At 32.4% G+C, this 23,482-nt stretch overlaps 2 protein-coding genes and 1 non-coding gene across 4 annotated transcripts; all 3 read right to left on the minus strand.

Moving 5' to 3' along the window:
• Nucleotides 1–5,663: 5,663 nt before the first annotated feature.
• Nucleotides 5,664–5,737, minus strand: TRNAI-UAU (transfer RNA isoleucine (anticodon UAU)). The gene has a single exon. It is a non-coding gene; the product is annotated as a tRNA-Ile (tRNA).
• A 211-nt stretch (nt 5,738–5,948) lies between these two features.
• LOC102630191 (zinc transporter 6, chloroplastic) lies at nt 5,949–8,159 on the minus strand. The gene is made up of 2 exons (XM_052432967.1): nt 7,310–8,159; nt 5,949–6,431 (listed from the first exon to the last, which is right to left on the minus strand). Exons 1-2 carry the CDS (start codon nt 8,045–8,047, stop codon nt 6,117–6,119), a joined length of 1,053 nt encoding a protein of 350 aa, XP_052288927.1. The 5' UTR covers nt 8,048–8,159; the 3' UTR covers nt 5,949–6,116.
• Nucleotides 8,160–12,244: 4,085 nt separating this feature from the next.
• Nucleotides 12,245–14,638, minus strand: LOC102630697 (probable N-acetyltransferase HLS1). Of its 2 annotated transcripts, XM_006488496.4 has the most exons (3): nt 14,308–14,638; nt 13,590–14,164; nt 12,245–13,448 (listed from the first exon to the last, which is right to left on the minus strand). In XM_006488496.4, exons 1-3 carry the CDS (start codon nt 14,479–14,481, stop codon nt 13,178–13,180), a joined length of 1,020 nt encoding a protein of 339 aa, XP_006488559.2. In that variant the 5' UTR covers nt 14,482–14,638; the 3' UTR covers nt 12,245–13,177. The 2 variants fall into 2 exon arrangements, with proteins under 2 accessions (XP_006488559.2, XP_006488558.2); XM_006488495.4 differs by having other exon boundaries at nt 12,245–14,164; nt 14,308–14,636.
• Between the last annotated feature and the right edge of the window lie 8,844 nt (nt 14,639–23,482).

Raw genomic sequence — 23,482 nt, forward strand, 5'->3', positions numbered from 1 at the left:
TTAATTATGTTTTGATGATCCGATTTTCCCTATCTCGTGTGAATCCAGTGAAACCGAAGTTGACTGTGATGTAAATTGACTGAGACAAAATGAAAAAGATGTGGAGTTTGAACATAAAACGTTAATTGTCTATGATGTCAAGTCCAAGCTCGAGCGAGAAAATTGATGCGGGGATAGCCAAAGGTGAGTTCAATGAGAGCGCCAAGGTGCTCCTGATATTCAAAGGATTTATTTTTTATTTTTTCCCCGTATGAGAAGATAATAAAGATGTGATGATGAGAAAATGAGAGATTTTAGAATAATTTTATTGTACTATACCCACTAATATTTGTATGACATGTATTAAAAATTAAATTGCATCAGTAATTCTAAAACATTTTACGATTTGGATTGGCGATAACTCCAGAAGAAAGGAGGTCCGAAAAGTCTAAGTGGTAAAACCTAAACGGTAAGATGACATATGAGAGGGAACAAAAGACAAAGGTTGGTGGTACAGTCTTCCATGTTTTATGGTCAATGTTTATGGGCATTAGCTAAGCAACATGAATATGGTGTGTCAATTATTTGAAGAACAAATTAGACAAAATGACTGAATAGTCGGTCAAAGAGGTACTACAGTAGTGGCACCCCTGCCCTCTCTGGTGGGTATACAGCGCCTTAACATTAATTGGGAAGTGAGAACCTCCTAGCTTGGATCCGCCGGAGGCAATCTCATTCAGCATAAATTTTAGGGTAATGTTCAAAGAAAGTCCCTATGTTACATTTCATGTAACATACACAATCCACAAGAACCACACAAATTATGGGATTCACATAATTGTGTGGTTCTTATGGGTTGTGTATGTTACATGAAATGTAACATAGCAAAATCCATGTTCAAATTATCCTCTCTTAAAGTGATTTTCTTCAAAATATAACTTATCAATATGTAAACATCAATTTATCTTCTAAATGTCGTGAAATTTAGTAGTTGATTGACGTTCAATTAATGAAGTATGAATTATCTTCGTCAATAATAGAATATTTTACCTAACGTTGTGTGTGTCTTTTTGACAAATCTGCTAAAAAATGTGGAAAACAAAAGAGTAAATACAATAAAATATTAAAAATTAAAAGTGTTAGGATTTTAATATTCAAAATATGTATTTACTTGTTTGGTCAAAAAATATTAAATTAATTCTTTATTTAGGATTTAGATTTGAAAAAAATTACAAGGCATGCCACCAAATAATTTTTTTTTACTCATTTGTATTGTAATTTCAACGACTTAATTTGAAAATTCAAAAATCATCCATTTTTCTTCATGATTATAACAAATCAATTCAAAATTTAAACTCACCATTAAATCCGTTCATAAAATACAAGTCCTAACAAGCTTTATAATTAGCAAAATCATAATTCCATAACAAAACATCAATACTTTAAAAAGTAGCTGGTTTGATTTCGAAGATGAAGATGAAGATGAGAAGAAATACGAAGGTGATCAAGTTCAAAAACAAAGCATGTTGCTACTATGGTAAACCTGCAATTATATACATGTTAGAGTATACTACAAATCCTGAGAAGCTATACTATAAATGCTCCAATTTCTTCAAATGATGGGAGTCGAAGTACGAAGCACATACGAGTATAGAGTAATTATAAGAGAATTTGGGAAAGTTGACTGAGGGTTTGGAAGGCGATGATGATTTTTGAAATTGAAGACAAGAAGATGCTGGAAATGGTTAATAAGCTTTCTATATTTGAACTTTCGTTTTCAATTTTGACAATCATGAACGATACCAACAATTGAACAAATGATAATGATGAATGACTTTGAATAACAAAATCTTCAACTAGCATGCTTTAAATGCTAATTTCTCCACATTATAAAAACATATAATTCATGCATCTTCTTCTCTTATGTTTTAATAATAATAATAAAATCAAATGCCTATAGCCCATTTTGATTATTCATATTTATGCTGTTTGGTTGTGTATCTCCTGACACAGGAGTGTTCAGGGACCTATCATGTTTGGAGGTTGACAATGAAGATGAATATGGACATTTGGAAACGATAGTCAAAGTGGGAAGCAATGGTCAAAATTAACAGCCCACTTGTTCGAATTAACTGTACCGTTCTAGAAATAGATAAATTATGTATAATACAGGGTTGAAAACATAATTTTGTCTAATTTCTAAGGAATTTTACGAAATCAAATTTGGTTTTCTCTTCTTAAAGAAATTCAAGATTTAATCAGTAAATGTCATAGCTGTCAGAATTCTGCACAAGACCGCAAGTTCTGAATTTACTGACTTCAATGCATCAAGTTCTTTCTAACAAGCTTCATATCTCTGGAAAGCTCTTTAAGTCAAGAGTTTAATAAATTTTAGATTTGAAGTTTTCTACATCAAGATATGATTAAATGAGTGTTGATTGCTCACATTTGCTGATCAACCGACCTAATAGTCAAATTGAGATTTGTTTTGTTCTCTTCCACCTCATGACGACTAAGACTTTTAACTCAGGTTTGATTTGAATTCTAGATAATAGAAATCTTATCCTAAGTTTGGAGGGATGTTCCAAGTTATCTATATAAATATATTAGGTTGTAACTTTTAGAGAGTAGTGAGTGATTTGAGAATATAGCCTAAATGAGTTCTCTTTTTAGGATTTCTTCTTCGAGTGGTGAGTTGAGAAGTTCTGTATCTCTTGTAGGATATCATTGGGTGGTGAAACTCTGTATCCCTTTATAACCCTCTTGAGCGGTGAGCTTTATTAGATAATGATAAAAATTTATTTTTAAATTATGCTGGTATCATCTCCCAACAAACTCAATTATTTCTATTTCGCACATTGGTTTAATTTGTTTCTTCATTTCTAACCATGATGCTTTTTGTGGAGGTTAATTTTGACAACCCAAACTGAATTGGTGATGCAAACCAAAATAGCAACCCAAACTAAAGAAGAGAATAACCTAATTTTACCGCTTAAATGCATTTAATTTTAATGGTCGACTGTTATTGACTTATTAAAGTATAAAAATATCTTTAATTATAATAAATTATTGTCCATGACAACTAGTCATATGTAAAATGACTTAAAAGTCTTTAAAAGTTTGATGTATATCCAATATAATTGTTATTTGTTTTTATTGATTGATCATCGTAATTATTGTCTTTTCTTTTTTTTCGAGAAGAAAATTTTCATTTCAATTATTTAAAGTGCGTCTCCACTGTTGTTTTTCAAAAGAACAACAGCCTAAAGTCATCTCGAGATCCTAGAATCATCATGATTCTAAACAAAAGATCATTTTTCCTTTTTATTTCTTATTAAAATTTAACTATGATTAAAAATAAAATAAACGAAAAACTAAAAATCCAGCCCCAAAACGATTGCAGTTACTATCATTTCACGATCATCAGCGGCAAAACTTAATTGTTTGAGTGCCTAAAGACCCTAAGCAAGTTAACAGAGTAAAAATCAAAACATCAGCATGGTACATGCATTTAGGATAATTAAACTAACTGTTAGATTGTTTGAAGCAGTGTCTTATCACATGCTCTGCTATTTTGGTATTCCCCAAGCGAATTGTCATGCGCTCAAAACCTCGCTGTCTTTGAGGTTTTAGAATTGCATTTCACGACGAGTCACTGCCATCAAAGTGCTAAACAGCTCCTTCTTTCACCGGGGATGAGTCCGCATAAGTAAAATGGGTAATTTTTACTTTCCTCCCTTGAGCTTTGGGTCTTTTGCACTTAGATGGTTAAGATTCATTTATTAGTAAAAACCCCCTTACGGAAGATCTCATATGGTTAGTTATGGGCAATTTAATAATTTAATTTAACAAGCATAACTTTTACACATTTTGGTTGACATGAGCCCAATGAATTGTCAAATCATTGTGAAAAAATCGTGCCTTGTGATCACTCATATAAATAAAAAATTGTAAAAAAATCAAAGCTTAAAACTTTTCTCTTTTCTAAACCATTGAATGTAAGTCCAGACATTTATTTAATGAAGTCTCAGGTCCCTACGTCATTTTATCCGGCAATGAGATTCAAAGCATAATGTCCTATCACCATGGGAGTGACCCAAAGTCAGCCAATCAAAACACAGCCTTGAGGCCAAATGTTCCTCAGTTGAAGGAAATTTACAACTTTCAAATACAGTTGCAAAATACAAATTCTCTAAGAGAGAGAGAGAGAGAGAGAGAGAGAGAGAGAGAGAGAGAGCGCAACATACTCAGTCGGGAGCTGAACCTCAGCTATCCCTGTAGTCCACTACGTAGAGCTTTCTTCTGAGTTTCTTTTCTTTACCTGATAAAAACAAGAAGTATGAAATTTAAGGCACAAGAATAATATTCTTGCATGTAGAACTGAAACAGAACAGTGTAGAACTACCAACACAACCACTCATAAAGAATGCAAAGAACAAGAAAATTAGAATTTTACGAGGACACTTTTTTTTTTAAATGACTAAATAAAACACACTAGTAGGCATCACTAAAGCGCTTTGAAATCATAGATAGATGTGTGCACAAAAAAATCCCAGTCACCTTAAGATGATTTGGATATATAATGATATGTTTGAATCATTAGTTGTTTCGTGTATATTTACATATATAATGATATGTAGAAAATAAAAATTTCTAATATCTATAATATATATACACATCAAGTCAAGCCTTTGTTTTATAAAATTATTTCACCAGCAAACTACATGTATTTTGGCAAGTTTACATTGTGAAAGAAAGATATGTCTCAATTCACTCATGTATTGTTAAAGCAGATGTATTCAAAAGGCACAGATTGGTGGTATAATCTATTGTAAAGCCTTGTATTCAATTACATGATTATGGTCATCAGTATCTTTTGCCTATTCGTTAGTTATTGCAGAAACGCATTTGAGTAGTCATCAAAATTATGGTGATCACGTGAGTGAGCTGCGGAAAAAAAAAAAGTCGTGGCAAAAAACACGGGTTAAACATTTCACTTTGCGAATAGCCATGCATGTCAAACTAACCAATTTGCATCTTCAATTATTTCTTTGGTCGGTACTAAAGTCAAACTCATTTTACCATAATATACAATTGGGGGTATTTCAATCTTTTTGAATTCAATTAACAGTCAACTACAAAATTAACTGACGGTAGGGGGGTCTTTACTAATAAATGGATCTTGGCCATTTAAGTGCAAAAAACCCAAAGCTCAGGGGAGGAAAGTAAAAATTACCCTAAGTAAAATACCAAACTTTTAGCTCTCAAATCATCATCCTCATTAGTTTCTTCTTCCATCTCTTTACTCATTTCCCGCGGTCGTTTAATGAGGCATTGTACTCCTAAATTGAGAAAATGGCAAGACGTTTTCTTCATCCTTTTGTGCTTGAAGATTGGCGACTTGGACCTCTTTTATCTTTGTCATCCAGTTTTTTTTTTATCAAAGCACACACACACGGATGGTGTCATGAAACATCATTCTTCACACCTTGATTCTTCTCCTTTTTGCTCCCCACACTGCATGGGGATCCATCTTCATCGGTGCTTGGCCCAAATTCGCCCTCTTTTCGGTCCCAAACGCACCCCATCTCATATGTTCCTTTGCTTTCTCCGACCATTCCCAAAACTTGAACAACACCTAACCTGAAGTAATACCGTGTATCATATAAGATGATAACTTAACTTGGTCCCGGCGGGGCTCGAACCCGCGACCTTCGGCTCATAAGACCAACGCTCTAACCAACTGAGCTACGGGACCTTATTGCTTGTAATTCCTTTATCTATTATCTGACCATTGGTCGACTATGAATAAAAAAGTTGCAGCAAGCTCCGCCCCCGGCTACCATCTTGCATGCTGTCTAAGAATCCATCATTTTCATATATTTTGATTATTATATTTCACGAGTGTACATGCCCGTTTGATAATGGGTTTAGTTATTGACTAGCATGCCAGACACACAAGACAATAATTAATTAAGCTTTTCTATCAAATATTTATTGCCACCTCAATCATACACATTCTATATCATCATATCATATGTGCAAAATGCAAAAACACATAACATTATTTTTCCCTTTTATCTCTTTTCTTCTTTTTACTGCTTATTAATCTAATCAAACACAAGACTAAATTAATGTCAAGCCCAAAGAGCAAGAATGGACATTGATGTAGAGCCAAGAGCTAGAGCAATGAATGAAGCTTTCTTCAACCAACTCCGAGAACTCATCAGCTTGTTGTGGAAAAAATCAACAGCTATGAGATCCACAAGCCCCATGTATATAAGAATCCCTGAAGACAAAGCACCCAGTAGCCCTTCCATTATCAAAGCGTTAGGGTTACTGTCATCATAGCCCGTCACTGAAAACACTATCATCCCTAAAACTATCCCCATCGGTGTTGTCACTGAAAACATGAAGCACATGTATGCCACTGTACCAAAGTTGAATCCTGCCTGCAATTTTCAAAATAAAATCAATATCAGTTGTTTTATTTGTGAGAGTTCATATCATAGGAGAGGTTGATCTTAGTTAACAATAGCACAAAACATAAAACATTGAGTGCTTACCCTTAACAAATTTTAAATCAAGCAATAAATCGACATATATGGTATCACGGTAAGTTTGATCTTAAGATCTTGTGTTCAAATTCTCCCGAAAATAATTAAATTATAATTCACAAAGACAGAGTAAGCTGCTTTTAGTAAGTTGCTTTTATTGTGTTCACGTGACAAGCCGAAACAAACATTGCAAATCGGGAAAATATCAAAGGGGAATATATTAAAATACTTTTGTTTGGACTTTTAATTGGATGAAGCATTGGTACCACAAGTAATGGGAAACTAACTTTATATGATTTGCTATGCGGGTTCAAGTTTTGGACTAAAATTTTAATTGCTTGCAAGCAGCTGTGAAAGAGAGGAGAATCTAGTTTAGATTTAGTCTTTAATTAATCTTAATCAGAGCACCAATGCCCATTTTAGCATATCCATTGACATGTAAATATGCTGCAAAATACATTTTGGCATGGGGAGGGGAAAAAAAAAACTCTCTTGTTATTAAACTGGTGATAGCCAGGCGTCCAAGTTTCAGTTGTTTCATTTTGCACTAGAATTTCAAAGGAAGATGCTGCCTAAACAAATTCTTGGACCTTAGCCAGTACAATTTTCGCAATTGAACATGTCAAAGAATTGACAACTAACTCTAAATCACTGCCACCCCTAAGAATCAGCTACATGTAGTCTTGTGTAACTTTCAGACGAAAACATCAAACATTTTAAGGCCAAAATTAAGTTAAGCCATATGATAAAAAATACAAAACTTAAAGAATTACCTGAGCTATACAGCCTCCAAGCCCCATGCCCTCAAAGATCTGATGAAAGGCAAGCGCAGCAACAAGAGGCCTAATGGTGCACTGATTTTGTGACATGCCCATAGTCACACCAATTATCACAGAATGGAAAATTATCCCAATCTCCAAAACTTGTGACACCAGCTTCTGCTTTAGCTTTATCAATTCCTCTTGATCCGTTTCTCTGTTTGTCCTTTCACCGTGGCCAGTTTCCAATTTTCCCAATTCATAATTTCCCTTTTTGATTCCTTCAATTTCCTCTTGCGTCCCAACAAGTACGTAATTTTTACTTTCTTTATTGTCGTTGTTGTTATGGCCATGGCCATGGCCATGCTCCACGTGTGCACTTGCAGTTATGTCAACTAACAAAGCCAGCAAAGCACCAATCAAAGTCACCAAACCTGCGAAGGGGAAGTCTCTCCAAGGATGCTTGGACGCCACTTGGCAGTCAGAGAGAGCATCAAAAGCATCAGGGAGCACGTGGACAAGAGAAGTTGAGAGAATCACACCAGCTGCGAAGCACTTGATTATCAAGGTTGCTTTATCATAACTGGGCTTGCCTTGTAAGTACCGAGCCAACACGACAGGCAAAGATACGCCTATTACGCTTGTAAAGAAGATTATAAAGACTGAAACAAACTTCAAGTGAGCAGCTGCTTCACCGTTTCTGCACTCCAGGGCACGCCTTGTATCCACGACACACCCAGCACCAGCAGCCATAGGGACGAGGGATATATAATTAACCTTAAAAGAAAATTGATGAAACTGAATTTGGGATTTGGACTTTTTGTTGCAGGAGCTAGATAGGGAGGAGTCTTTGAATTTATGCGTTGTGTGTACGTCGTGGCCACTATGATTTATTAGAGATTGGGCCAGTGGGGTCTATTTGCATTAACGATGTCGACATTTTTATTTTTTTTGCAATTTGTTGGAAACTTTTTTAGTTAAAAGGAGTGGTTTTATTTATCAAAAAAGAAAAAAGAAAAAGAAAGAGTGGTTTTATGAGTGGGATTTCCATTTGTGACTTCATTTTTATTTTGACGTGAGAAAGTTAATCTATAGGCGGCCTTTTGCATGTTTTGTGGACTCCTTACCCCTATTGGTCCATCAGTCGTGCTCACTAGTAACTCAAAACTTTCTATAACTTTCAAATAGCACGATAATTGATCACTTTCTTTAGCCCGTTTATAATAGTAGAGTTTAAATTTCATTTTGGATTCGAATAACAGAGTTGATATGGAAAGTTTTGTTACACTTCTTATCGTAACTTCTATTAGATTTTGTGTATGATAGTATGAACAAAGTAATGTAAGATGGTTATATAATATAATTCTCTGATTTCATCGACTGAGAAGGTTATTAAATAAATTGTAACTCTAATTGAAACATATAATATATCGTCTCAAAACTTGTAACGAGACGAACTAACTTCAAATTTCGTTATCACCATTTTTTCCCGTGATTGAGTTAGAAATTATATTTCTTTTGTGTCCATCTTACAATTTCAAGATATTTTGTTATTTTTTTATTAGTTTCAAGATTTTTGTCTTTTTTTTTAAATATCATATTTGAGTGTTGTTTGTTTTATTTTCCTTATTTTGACTAGAAAAAATTTATTATAAATAATATTTTGGGTATGTCTGTTTTGATAAATTTATAATATTTACGATTAGTGTAAAAAAAATTTAAAACCTTAATTTTATTAATTCAGACCTATCAATAATATTTTAGTCATTCAAAAGCTTTGTTTATATATATTTAATCAATCTTTACATTTCCCCATCGCCGCCAACAAAGAAAACATCTTTCATTGAAATAATTTGGTGCTGTTTCATGCCTTTCAAGTGCCTCCAATGATGTGCTGGCTTAAATTTCGAATTTGCAATACAGAAAGTCTAAAAATAGGTGATGTAAGACAGAGCCTCTCATGAAGCTTAATTTAAAAGAATATTGTTGAATTATTTACTATATACGTAGTTTCTCATCCAAAATTAATAAGAATAAATTTTAATGAGAACCATGTGCTTTTAGATTAAAAAAAAAACATTTATATTGTTGTATAAATCGTAACAATCAAGCTACTCTTTGTTTTGTGATCGATCATATGGACATAAATTACAGAACTAGGAGAATCAAAATCCCTCTCGTGAATAGATGACAACAAGGGGATTAAATGTTTATAATTAGCAAAAAGATTCCCAGTGGATATATAAAATCGAGGCATGCTTCATGCCACCAGCAAGTCTCTATAGCGTTTAACAGATAATAATAACCTCTTTATTCGTCTTAATATTCTTGCTCATTGCTCAGCCGAAAACCTTAACTGGGTCAAATCTATTGATTCGTGAATGGACCCAATCACCCAATTACGTGGCTAGAGGGTTCTGGCCCATAATGTAATTTGGCCCTTTTACACCCATTTAAATTCCTCACAAACTTTCCTTTTAATTGAAATTACTTAAATTGATAAAGTAAATTAATTTATTTGTGATTTTAGAAAGGAAATTCGGTGTAATATTTAAATAAATTATTCTTTAAACCCTCTATTTCACGATTTATATTCATATTTTAACTTTTAATTGGGATTATTTTTTGAGAAACTTAAAATTTTAGAGTTACGGAGATAGAAATTATGGAACAAAGAAAATAATTTAAGATTTTAAAGATTTTATGTATTTTATAAATATAGACTTGAAAGAAATAGTCTTTTTTTATAGAGCGAATTTTATAACAAGATGGTTGCTTTTACTTGATGGGTTTGTATTATAAATTAGATTGAAGGTATTTTAGAACATAAAATTCGAAAAAAAATGTTAGAAGAATTTTAGAAGGGTGTTAAAAGCTCCGATCTTTATCTTAATAAAGCTTCTATCAAACATGCAAACGGAACCCACTAGCTAAATCTAAATGTTGAAACTCGTCCCCACACGCCTGAATAATGCACCGAATCAGACAGAACAGGCTGCTATTCGTACGTTAGATGGGGACATTGTAGCTTCCACTTGTCCGTGTTAGGTTCTTGGCCTTTCTTCCAGCATAGACCTGGTTCTAGCTTTATATATATATATAGAGAGAGAGAGAGAGAGAGAGGAAACCTTATTGCATGTCTAAGGCTTTTTTTTTTTTGGTTCAAGACTACAATTGGTAGATAAGGATGTTCATTGCGAAGAACTAACGAATCGGTGTTTGAAAGCCAATACTAATCGTAGACGGCTTGACCTGAAAGCCGCATAAAATTGAAGATATGGCTTTGCACACACAATTTTCATAAGTTTAATCCTGGATCTCACCCAGGCAGTTCATTTCACTATTTATGATAAATTCAATTATTTGTGTTTACAAGATTCGAAAAAGACCTACAAGCCAAACCTACTTAATTTAATACTATGTCGAGAAATCATTTTATTTAAAAAGTTTAATGTTCATATTAATTACTTAAGCCTCAACAAAATACATGATTTTTTTTTTCTGAAAGTATCAAGACCACAAATATGAACAATAAACATCGCTATCTGATATACGAGAATTTTAAGTAGCTTGCTTCTAAAACCACACAAATCATTTCACCGATCGATCATTTGTATCCACGTGATTTTCAGAGACTTGTGTGCGGCAAATCAAAGTCACAAATTTAATCAACATCATTAAGGAATGCTGATACTAGCTAGCCAACTCAAGACAATCTATTGTAACAACCATTTAGAAAATCGAAGTGAAAATTTGACAAAGAGAGCTACATTTGATAAACGAGAATCTCATTATCACCCATTTATTTCTCTTTTTGAAAGGAAGGAGAAAGGCCACCAAGATTTTTAAGGTTTGGCTTAACATATAAATATAGGTTCTCAATATTTATAAGTAGATATTAGTACTTTTCATGTGTTTGGGGACATTGTATATATCATTAGATTCTATTATTTGAGATCTATATAATAATAAGATCATCCTCCCCCCAAAAAAAAAGACATATTTTTATGTATTGACTATGGCATATAGAAGTCTTCTGTTTCTATTCTTGAAATATTAAAATTTAGTTATACTTATAAATTTTGAAAGTTTAGGTGTATTTTTCTTTTTAAGTGATCAATAAAATTGTTCATAATCTCCGTGATACAGTTTTAATTTAGCGCGCGTGTGTACATATACATACATATATATATATATATATATATATACACACTTCTCTAGAGTTGTCAGGAAACACCTAGGAATATTTTGTATGTTTGTATGTAATAATTGAAAATTGTTGTTGCCTCTATGAACGCTCTGCTAGCTCTTGGGATTTAAGCTTGACAATGCATGTAATAATATCTTGGCAGTGGATTTATTTGCTGTCAGATTGTGTAGATTTTTATAAACTCATAGGCTTTCTTATCTACTATTTTATCTTTTTTTGGAGAAGATATTTGGTGCTCTTGAAGTATTACTCCTTAATTATTTACTGCTTGTTTTGTATGTATATAAATTATAATGATTGGTAGAAGCATACACAATGTAAGCAATGAATGGAAAAAGAAGCAGTGCTCCAGAGTACCCAACACATTTTTCTATTTCTTATGTGGGCAAAGAAACAGCCAATGCCTACTGTAAAACCCTAAATGAGATCTTAGCATAAGCTAATGCATCATTAATCTATATAAAACATTGACAATTGCTAATTCTTTGCACTTCCGGACATTCTTACTTACACAAAAAAAATGCAGTTATGGTAACAGAATTAAAGGTCTTGTATTAGAATGGTTCCAATTACAAATTAAATTTAAGCTGGACCGTATGTGTTAGTTTAAATGATCTTTTATATGAAGAGAATATTTAACAAATGTTTAAATTCTTTTGATTGGAGAAATAGAGTCATATATGAGATGAGGTCTTTTATGTATGCTAACATGTGAATATAAAATTGGAGCAAAATGCATGTGTATGTATATAGGTATATTATCCTGATGACAGATCTTAAGTAATGAATCTAAGCCACTTGTTCACCAATGGTTGATGGCAAGCCAACGTGCTCCACTTACAACAAATATTTCAAGTTGTAGCTAGATACAAAGGACAAACTAAAGGCTCTTTCAAGAATGAAATTAAAGTCTGAATGGGTGTGATGATTCATCTAACCAATGAGAATATCAATAACTCCATCATCATCACCAGTATAATAAATTAAGATGGTTCCTTTATTTGGTGAGTGAGAATATGTGCCTAACACATATTGCTTTGTCTAAACTTACTCTTGAATATGACTAGTGACTTGAAACCCTAACCAACTATTTTGGTTTTATCCGCATAAACTAGGGTTTATGCAAGATAGCAGAGTCGACTTTTTTCTCTACTAGACAGAACATTAGTATTACACTTTAGTGTACTAATGTCTTGCTAAAAACATTAAAAGAAAATGGGGAGATTGAGCAGAGACCCCTGGAATATATTCATAGAGAGAGTTTCTTTCATTTGAATGAAATTAAAACTCTGAAGTCTTTTACATTGGGAAGGTTTTAGCAAACTGATGATGGTAGTGAGAAAGGGTCCAGGCTCTCTTAAGTTATTATTATTATTATTTTTTACTTTTACCTGGGAGGAAGGGACAAAAATGGACCACAAAGGGACCTGCTTGATTAGTCGAAATCATGAGGCACAAAAATTGAATTGTGAACAAGGACACAAGGGGTGGCTCCTAATTAAGGAAATCTTTTGAGATTTTATGTCTTGGGATGTGAAAAGAACAAGAGAAAAGCCCCCACCAGGAGAGATATAAGGACTTATCAAACAATACATGAGGTGGGGTTTTTGGCTCTCAATCTTAAAGCAGGCAAACTGGTCAGTATTTTTAATTAAATTATTTAATTTGGTAATTCATACCTCTCTTGGGTCTACAAAAAGAGCTATTGTTGGTGGGATTTTTGTCAATTCACGAAGAGTCTTCTTCTTTTCATTTTTCAAGGCCTTCATGCACCACAGATCTTCTGGACATGAGAGTAATTTCCAATGTGGGATGTGAAGTCTCAGGGCGTCGCTTCCTCCAACTTCTGTAACAATAACCTTACAATCCTTAGACTTTGTACCAGCCATGTTGTGCACAAATTGGCATAGTGTCCTCACCATTTTGCCTGATAATGGACCTTCTCTGTGCATTCCATACATGAAATAGAACCCAAATGGATGATAAAAATCGGGTATCGCCGGCAATTTAAAACATGGCAAGAATTTATCAATCAATTTTGAACTCTTTGTGTATAATAAGCATGATAAAGGAGCTTTACCCAACCTTAGCTTGAAAAGCTCCCCACTATTCCACACACTAACCATTGCCCAACTCTTTGGAAATATTTGCCCATTTGATCCAAATTCTCCCACTATCTCACCTCTTGGATAGGCCACCCATGTGCCTAAACTAAGCTTGTTTCTCAGTATATTGCCTATATCATATGGGAAAAATTCTGTCGAAGCCATGAACTTGTAGTAAAGATTCTCAGCTTCTTCAATCTTGAGCTTTCTTATTTGAACATTTGATGGTGTATGAAACATGCGATTGTTAACCGGATGTACAAGAATAGCTGGAGTCCTGAAATTGACATAACCAAGCTTGTTGACAAAGAGCTTAACCGAGGCTTCGTTATCTTTCTCAGTAGCCATGTAAGCATAATCAACATCATTTGCTGTGAACCATTCTTCTAGCTTGCATACAAGGCTAGAGCCAATCCCCTTTCGCCGGTGAAGTGGTGCAACCCTTAACCCCAAAACATAGCCCACTTTGGCTAAATCTTCATGAGGTTTTTGAACAGTTACTTGCTTTATAGAGCCTTGAATGACACCAACTAACTCCCGGTCCAACTCGGCTACCTAACATATGTGATATACATAAATGATATATGGATAAGATAACATCAAAATATAAATGATGATGATGATGATGGTGGTGGTGGTGAATTGATTAATATCATCAGGATGAATAATAATGGTGCAATGAAAATTAAATTACTTACAAGCATCTTGTACATGGGACTATTTCTGATTCTGCAAATGGGGTCACCCAAAGTGTCTGTAAAAAGAAACACTCTTTCAGCTGGCCCTACTTCACATCTCCTCTCAAGATCCTCCACTCGAGCTCTATCAATTTGTCTGTCGTAGCTTCTTGTTATAACTTCTCCATATCCCATATTGTAAAGACAGTAAGAAAGCTCTCAAGAGAAGAGAAAGAGAGAGAAGCTCAAATATATCTGTGCTTTGCTTTGCTTTGAATATCTAGTTGATGATCATTTATATGAAGTGGCCTTTATGGGAGAAATGTGGAATGTTCTTTTTGCTGTATTATCAACATCAATACCTAGTAGTCTTGAAAGACAATAATACTAGACAAAAGGTGATATATTATTAGAATTAAGTATTTCTTGTCCCTAGTTTTTTCCACGGTTAAATTAATTTATTAACTTAATTAAACCTAAATATTTATATATATCCACGTTAGGATAACCTCAAGCTCACGCCATGATGCACGCCTAAGAATATGAAGAGTTGGCCAATTTTGATTCGTTAGTTATCCAAAATAATTAGGAACATATGTTCTATAATTTGTACTTAATTAATTTATTGCTTCATATATTAATCATATCAACAAATACACATATCTAAAGTTTCAACAAAACCCCCACACATAACACATCCCCCACCAATGCCCATCTTACACAACGGTACAGTCGGCAAGGCCATGATAAATATCTTAGAGTTAATAGAATCTTGATCATAGTTTATTTTATTTTATTTTATAAACTTAATAATCATTTCATCCAAGTAGAAAGAGGCATTTTGTAATACAATAGAGATAATACAACTAATTAATGCTCGCATGACATGTGTACTTAAATTTAATATAATTACCACTTACATGATGATTTTTCAAAATAAATACACATATTTCATGGCATCATTTATTTATTGTGTAATTGATATGATACCTCTAATATATTTTAGAATTTCATGATTAAAGGATATGGTAATCTGACGATGGTGGTGGAATTTAAGATGTTGTTCTCTTAAATTGGTCTAAAATTCGTCGACTAACTGCTACGTGTATACCGTATGATTTATGGTAGCAAATAGTTATAGTAACATTGATTAATTAATTAATTAATGAAGGGAGATTATATCAAAACAACGAGTTAGCTTTTGTAAGAGGGGAAGTCGTTTTCATTTCACACTAAACTTTTTGAGTGTGCACTATTTTATTTATTTTAGTGATTGATGATTTGTTTAATTTTGGTGGTCCATCTTCTCCTTTTAGATACTTAGATTCGAAAGTGAAAGTGAAACCCCACTCAAGGCCTTGCTTCTCTTTCTGCTAATTAAGAAAATTTTATATGAAACTAATGATTTAATTCTTCCCTGACGTGCCTTGTGAGCGTGTGAAATTATATAAGCACAAATAGGTAATTGAAAGTTACCGACACATTAACATCATTTTTGCCATTGAATTCGATAAATAAAATGTGTTAAATTATCAAGTCAATGGTTACTTAGACAATCCAGCATTAATTAGACAGCTCATAACATAGAAAGTCATATATGAGGACGATGCGACTCTGAACTCAAAATTTGAAATAAGTTTAATCCTTATTAAACCTATACACCAAACTTTATTGGGTGTACTCTTATATCTTTGTTCATCATTTAAGTGGAAGTATATATTATTACAGAAATGACTTAATAAATTCGAAGATGTATTAAAATTATAAATCCGTAATTCGTAAGGACTTGGTTAGTCAATTGTGTTTTGGTATGAAATGGGATTGATGCTCCACCCACCATGTGCAATTTTTTCTTCCATCGCAAGCAATGCTTCTAGTTATTGTTGTATTGGATGGATCATTCACTAGCAAATTGGATAGGAGCTGGGCCACTCATATATATATATATATGTGATTTATCAATCTAACTAAAATGAATAAGGACGTCGACAACAAGCCTCTTAGCGAGACGGGGAGTTTGAAGACACTAATAGAATACTGGGTGAAGAAGAAGAAAAGAAACTTCACCAATTTCTTGTACAAATAAAGGAGGCAAGAAGAATGGGAGTTAGAAAGAGTAAGTGACGATTCTAACTCATCCTTAACGTAGCTGGCATCAGATCATTACTCGAAAACGGCGAGGCCGCACATAAAAATTATATGTGGATATTTACATATTGCAAAGTTTAGATTTGAACTTATTTTTTTCTAATTATTTTGTACTAATACATCATTGATAGCATTAATGAACCTGAATTTTATTATAATGTGTAAATTTTCATATTAGAGAAAGACTCAGAAGATTAGTTCAAGTTGTATCACTGATCTATTTTTGCTTGATTGCAAATCGACTGCGCATATCAATTTTTTAATCACAACGTACAGTAGATAAAAACTACTCATAATAGCTATAACTTTGACGCTTGTATTAGTGTTTTAATTAATGCATGGGGTCAGTTGTGTTGATTGTTGTTAGCGATTGATGTTTACACGCCCCAATAAAAGCGTAGAACACGCGCCGTTTAAAAGGGCTTGGTTGTTTAATTAATCATCACATCAAACAGAAACCCAAATAGCATATTTCATCATCATCTCATCTTCTCAAAAAATGGCTCACGAAACCCTAACCATCGCTATCATATCTTCTTTTATTTCTTAGTTTTCGGCCCTCTAGCAGGCTCATTATTTAGTTCAACGACCTCACTTTTCCAAATTAATCAAGATAATCATACACAAATGCCTCAATCGCCAATGACAGTGTGTACACGTGGACAAAAGCTCAGCCACCCACTTCATAAATCACATTTAAGACACCACCATTAGCACCAAAGAGGTGAGAGGTGTTAGCCAAAAACAAAAATGCGCTGGTCCCCCCACCACCTTCACCACTCAAGATTTAACTCTCCACAAAGTGCTAATAGGCTAATAGGCTAATAGCTCTACCTCTTCCAAGAAGTGTACAATCTGTCTTCCGTGTGTTTTTCTTTGCATGCATTATGTTGTCTGCATGCTTTTGTTGATGGATACTTTTGGAAATAGAGCCATTTATTGGAGTGTGCCCATGAGTGCTCGTGGACCCACTTTTTGGAGAAGAATGAAGTGGGTCCCCTCACAAAATCCTAATTTGGATTTAAAGGGGAATTTGCTTCTTTGGCATTTTTCATTGGGTAGGGCTTTCATATCTATTAATTTAGTGAAATTCTTTGGGAGTTCTCAGTATATACAATTTTATTATTTATCTGTTAAAATTTTGTCATATACATGTATCCTTACATTAAATAAGGGAGATTGTCAATATCCCCTTTATGTTGTCAATATCTCCTTTATTGAATATATATATCACTTATCTTTTTATTACTCTAGTAATAATCATAACTAATAACTTATCTTTTTTATTTTTCTAGTAATAATCATAATTAATAACTCCCTTAGTATCATAATTTTACGATATTATCTTATTTTTAAATGTATTTTTATTTTTATTCATTATAAATTAAATAAATCATAAAATAAAAATTTAATATTACAAATGAGAAACATATTTTGGCATGAATAAAAAATCAATAATAAGATTTTTTGTACTTTTATTTTTTAAAATATTTTTCTTATAATAGATTTATAGTTTATATTTCTAAAATAAATTATCAAATAAATGACCCATTTATCCCTCTTTTCTTTTAAATGTTTTGTATCAAGAGAATTTTTCAATACCATGAAACAGTAAGGGATAAGTGATACGTACATATGTATTTTAATTTCAATGGGAAAAAAATTTGACAATTAGTCTCTCCTTATTTAAATAATTATGTAACAGTAAATACATGTATGACAAAAATCTAAAAAATAATTAAACTTATCTTCATATGTTACATAGCTTTTCCGTCGTCTGTAAAATTGCCTTCCCAAGTAAAATTATCCATTTATATTATTTATTCTCGACCGATACGTATAAAAAATATATGGAAGAATTTAAAAAAAAAATGGAGAAGGGGAGATATGAAGATGAGTAGAAGCTTTCTAAATAAATGAGACACCAAAATCTGAATCGAGTTATATGGATTGGTGGGATTGGAGCTCAGAAAGATACATCATTAACTGCTAACGCAACACCAATGTAACAAATAAGAAGACAAAATGGAAACACAATTATATAACCACTAGATATAATAGGCCAAGTGTAGTTGATTATTAAGAATATTTTCTTGTCTAAATTACTAATCAATCCTTTATGGAGATATCACGTTTAATAAATTCGATGGATCTGAAATGAAAATTAATGTTTATTTATATTATATATTTAGGAATAAAAACATTAGCAAGTAGTAAAGAACAATAAAGGTGTTACAAAAGAAAAAAAGAGAATTGATCAATGAAAGAGCAAAGTGAAGGAATCTTAAGCAAATAAAAACGTTATTCGAATTTGTTCAAAATAAGAAAATTATCTTAGAATTGGAAAAACTAAGAAATTTAATTTTTTTTTTCAAGTTAAGAATACATCCATATTAAAAATATCCACATAAGAAACTTGAATGAAGTTAAGAAGCCTCGACCTAATTCAAAAAAGGCCCCAATAATTTATGGGCTCAACTTATACGACCCATAACAAGCCATATATTTTTGTTCAAGGGAGGGGGAAAAAAATCGTCATAGACCCCACTTTCTCGCCATCAATTCCCACTTGGAAACCACAATTGTAATAAAATGTAAGCATAAAGTATAGACAAGCAGCTATTGATAAGTATAACTTTGCTTGAGACGAAAAAAGTTAAAAGATAAAAGAAAAATAGATTTCAATGTGCTGTTTTTTTGTTGTTTAGCGTATTGAAATTTGTATTATTTTTTATTTTTTTTATTCTATTTGCATAAATTTTTGTGCAATCCGTATCTAAATATGATTGTATAATACATACACACACAAATTTTAAATGTAAAATTAGACGTATTTATGAAACACTTTAATGTCTTGCTTTAGAAGCATTGGTATACAATAGTAAAAATAAGATTATTCGTTTTGTGATTTTATTAAAACATTACGTGAAATGTAGCCAGAAAATAATTGATGATTTTCATTCAATAAAAAAAGGTTATTATTTATTTATATACAAGAAACAACACAATAAAAAATAAGTTTTATTTAAAAAATTATATCATTAGTTTCTACTTAAAAGATTGAAAGTAGAAGGAGAGTTGTACACATACAAGTGTGAATAAGCGATTACCGATTGCTAACTCCCAAATTCTCTTGAGCAGTGACTTCACCCTCTCTCCTTCTCAACCAACTTCTCCCTTTTTCTCATTTTAATGATTTTATGAATTCATTTTTCGACTGTCGAAAGGTCATCAACTCCAGAAGGCGTAGTAGTAGTGAATAATGAGTGTTACAGCTTACAGGAGGGAGAAAGATTGGGATCTAAGGCACGGTGGCATGCTTGTTCTTCAAATGAGAGAATTTGGAAATGCTTCTTCAGACCTACGATCGAAATCAAGGTCTCCCATGGTTCTAATATATGAACATGATATAACCTTACCAGCTTTGGTAATCCTCCCCAAGTGGTATTTTCTTTTCCTTGATTTGGTAGATTTTTTCACTCGTGTTAAAAATTTTCCTTTTTTATTTATTTATCTAATTGTCTTTTTTGGTTTATAAAGAGAATAAACTATTATTTAACGTCTGTTTGAAATTGAGGTTGGACAGCTGTAACTTAAAAATTACAACACTAAAGTATTTGATAAATAATATCTATCGTAGTTTGAAACCTATATTAATATGATTTTTTATTGGTATGATGAAAAATATATTATATCTTTAATAATTTTATCAAAATTATTATTTAAAAATTATTTACTACATATTATCAATTTTTGTTTAATAATTAAAGTTTTTTTTTTCTCACAACAGTTATAACTTTTAAACTACAGTACCTCAATCATAAATATTACCTTAATATACAATTGCTGCTGATGGTGATGCAAACCACCTAACCTACCTTCTACATTTTTATGTTGGACGAGGTATTCACGAATTGGGTAAATGATGGGAAAAGTTGAAAATTGGGAAAATGTCATAAATATTCATAATATCCATTAAAATAGTAATTAAAATTGCATTTTGTTCTTCAAGTGTTGTCTGGTTCGTTAATATCTCGAACACATCTACATGCGTGCTCGCTACAAACACGAAACATGATCCTCTCTTGATCTGAGCTATACTGATCTTTTAAATATCTTCTGTCATGTGTCTTTTAGTAGTAGTGTATGAGTAAGATTTAACTTTTTTTTATTTTTTTATTTATTAACAACCAATCAGTAATTAATTGGTTTGCTCAGAACATGATCAGATCAGGAGAGAATCCTGATCCTACAAACACATGGGCTCATTTGAATTTTATTATTAAATTACTTCAATTATTAAGGTATATCAGTTATTTTAATTTATTCGTATTCTCAAGGGGGACAGTATGTGTAGTCCAACCAAAGTTTAACTTTGTCTAAAAAACACACATATTTTTGTCCACTCATTACTTAAGAAGTATATTACTTTCACACTTTCATCTTAACACCATTAGAAATTTTAATAGAATATTAACAAAATAATAATTTTATCCTTAAACTTCCATTTTTAGAATAAAAATCAGAAATATTAACCAAAATTAAAAGCAAAAGGGTATTTTTTTTTATAAAAAAAACCTGTACTTACAAAATCAAATCCCTTTATCAAATCATAGTCTCATAAATCATAACCCTAATCTTACAACTCAAATCCTAAAAATCAAAATCCCTTGAATCCTACCCATTGTCTTTGAAAGAAAAAAAATCGATCAAAACCTGAAAAATGAAAACCCCAAATAAAAAAAAAAGTGAGAAAAACAAAGGGAAAAATCATGAGTTTTTTTTGGGGAGGGGGGGGGGCGGTATTTTTATAAAATTTCTTTATTTATAAGGGTAATATCCAAATTACACTTACGATGTCATTACATTTTAACGAAAGTTAACTCTTTAGTGAAAAAGTAGTAAACTTTGCAAACAATTGGTGGACAGCCGAGCAAGTGAAAAATTATTTATGTATTTTTTAAACAATGGTGAAAATTTACTTAGACGGTGGATATTTTTCTTATTCTTAAAAAAATTAAACTTTATAGCAACCAAAGGCATCATAATAAAATAATTAATATAAATTACGAAAGAAAAGAATCATAAAGTTTTTCCATGAATCAAAATATTGTATCAAATCATTATATTATATTGAAATCAAACTTGAGATGATTATATTGTGAATCAAATTCTCTAATTTTGGAAAAAAAAAAGTAAAATTCAAGCATTTAATATTGTGTTTTACTTTTTTTATTATTATCAAAGTTAGAGAGGGTAAAGAGTGAGAGAGGCTTAGATAGAGAGTAAGGAATTGTGGCCGAAATGAATAAATTAAAAAGTAGCAAGAAAACACAAATCAATAACAACATTATCAAAAAGGATGGTGATATTCTCCTCCCACCTCCCTTTCTTTTGTAATGGCATCTCACTTAGTTGATTAAAAAAAAATTGAATAGAAATTTATAAACTAGTTAAATTTATCTAACTCTTATATATTAAAACATTGTCATATTTTAATCTACAATATTTTCCATTTTTCTAAAAAGAATAAAATTATTTTTTTACAAAATTATACAAAAATATGTGGCATCTCTATAATGCTTTAAAATATTATCCTTTAATCTACATCGTATTAAAAAATATTCCATAATGCATTATCATTACTATGAATAGGATAATAATAATTCTTTCAAGGAAAATACACGTTGATATTTGATTACAATATTCAATATGTATTCTGTAATAGATAAATAATCAAAAGTAGAAGAGAATTTCTATCCATATTCTATGTAGATAGGTATTAATAGAAAAAGATGGTACATATATTATAAGGATAGGGGTATGTTACAAACAGTGTAAAGTTTTAATGCGGTATATTTACGAATGGGGTGTCAGTATACATAAATGATAAATGTTCCCCCTTTGTGAATAAAATTATTATGAAGGAGTTATTGTAATTTTTCCAAAATTACAAAATGATTTTGCACCTACGTATGACATCATTTATAAAAAGACGATTAACAACATATTTTAGAGTACATGGCATATTATTACAAGCTGTGCAAATTTCAAGCGAACAAGCTAATCACACAAGCTCAAGATGTGCTAGCCTGACTTGATTCTAAAAAATTTTATCTCTAGCACATATAACCATGGTGTCGATACTAGCATACAAGTGCGCAAAATGGATATCTCAATTGCGGTCTGCGACAATATGTACTCTTGAACATGGTATCAAAAAGCAAACAAAAATGAGGTTCATACAACAGTTAGCACACCATTTAGCACCGAACGTTACGTTTCGAACTACGTATAAATCAGTCACTGTAGCTTCAAAATGGCGCACGCATCGTCAACACACACAAGCTCGCTCGCTCTCTCTCCCTCACCGCACAGCCATGTTCTCTCGCTCTCTCCCTCACGCGACAGATCTGCTCTCTTATATGTAAATTATTGTGACCGAATTCAAAGACTTTGGGCCAGTGCCTAACCCAGAATAAAAAATCAGAAGAAAATCGCATGGCATTGGCAACTTGGTAGCCATGCTTCATGCTATGGAGGAAATCAAGAGTGCTACAATTCATAATTTGTCTTCATATTTGAATCTGACTTGAAAAAATGCATCAATTAATGGTGACAAGATTTGACTTGATAGGCCTAAGTATGAACACCTGCACATGCCATATGCCCTTATATCTAAATTCTCGTGACCGAATTCAAAGACTTTGGGCCAATGCCTAACCCAAAATAAAAAAATCAGAAGAAAATAGCATGGCATTGGCAGCTTGGCAGCCATGCTTCCTACCATGGAGGAAATCAGGAATTCTATAATTCATAATTTGTCTTCATATTTGAATCTGACTTGAAAAAATGTCGGGGGGGAGAGAGAGGGAGTCGACGGTGAGAATAGTGAGGAAGAACAGAGCGGTGAGATTGGTAGCTTGGTTAGATCTGTGTCGTGAGGGAGAGAGCGAGAGAGTGTCTGTGTTTGTCAACAGTGCGTGTGTCTTGCCATTTTGAAGCTACAGTGACCAATTTATATTTACTTCGAAACGTCCCATTCGGT

This window comes from Citrus sinensis, chromosome 8 (assembly GCF_022201045.2).
Source record: "Citrus sinensis cultivar Valencia sweet orange chromosome 8, DVS_A1.0, whole genome shotgun sequence".
Taxonomy (NCBI): domain Eukaryota; kingdom Viridiplantae; phylum Streptophyta; class Magnoliopsida; order Sapindales; family Rutaceae; genus Citrus; species Citrus sinensis.

Bases quoted from the DNA above. Each gene is read 5' to 3' on its own strand.
- LOC102630191 (XM_052432967.1), bottom strand. From the start codon at position 8,047: ATGGCTGCTGGTGCTGGGTGTGTCGTGGATACAAGGCGTGCCCTGGAG. The intron at 6,432-7,309 runs GTAATTCTTTAA...TGAAAATTGCAG, and splicing joins TTGGAGGCTGTATAGCTCAG to GCAGGATTCAACTTTGGTAC.
- LOC102630697 (XM_006488495.4), bottom strand. From the start codon at position 14,481: ATGGGATATGGAGAAGTTATAACAAGAAGCTACGACAGACAAATTGAT. The intron at 14,165-14,307 runs GTAAGTAATTTA...CACATATGTTAG, and splicing joins GTCCCATGTACAAGATGCTT to GTAGCCGAGTTGGACCGGGA.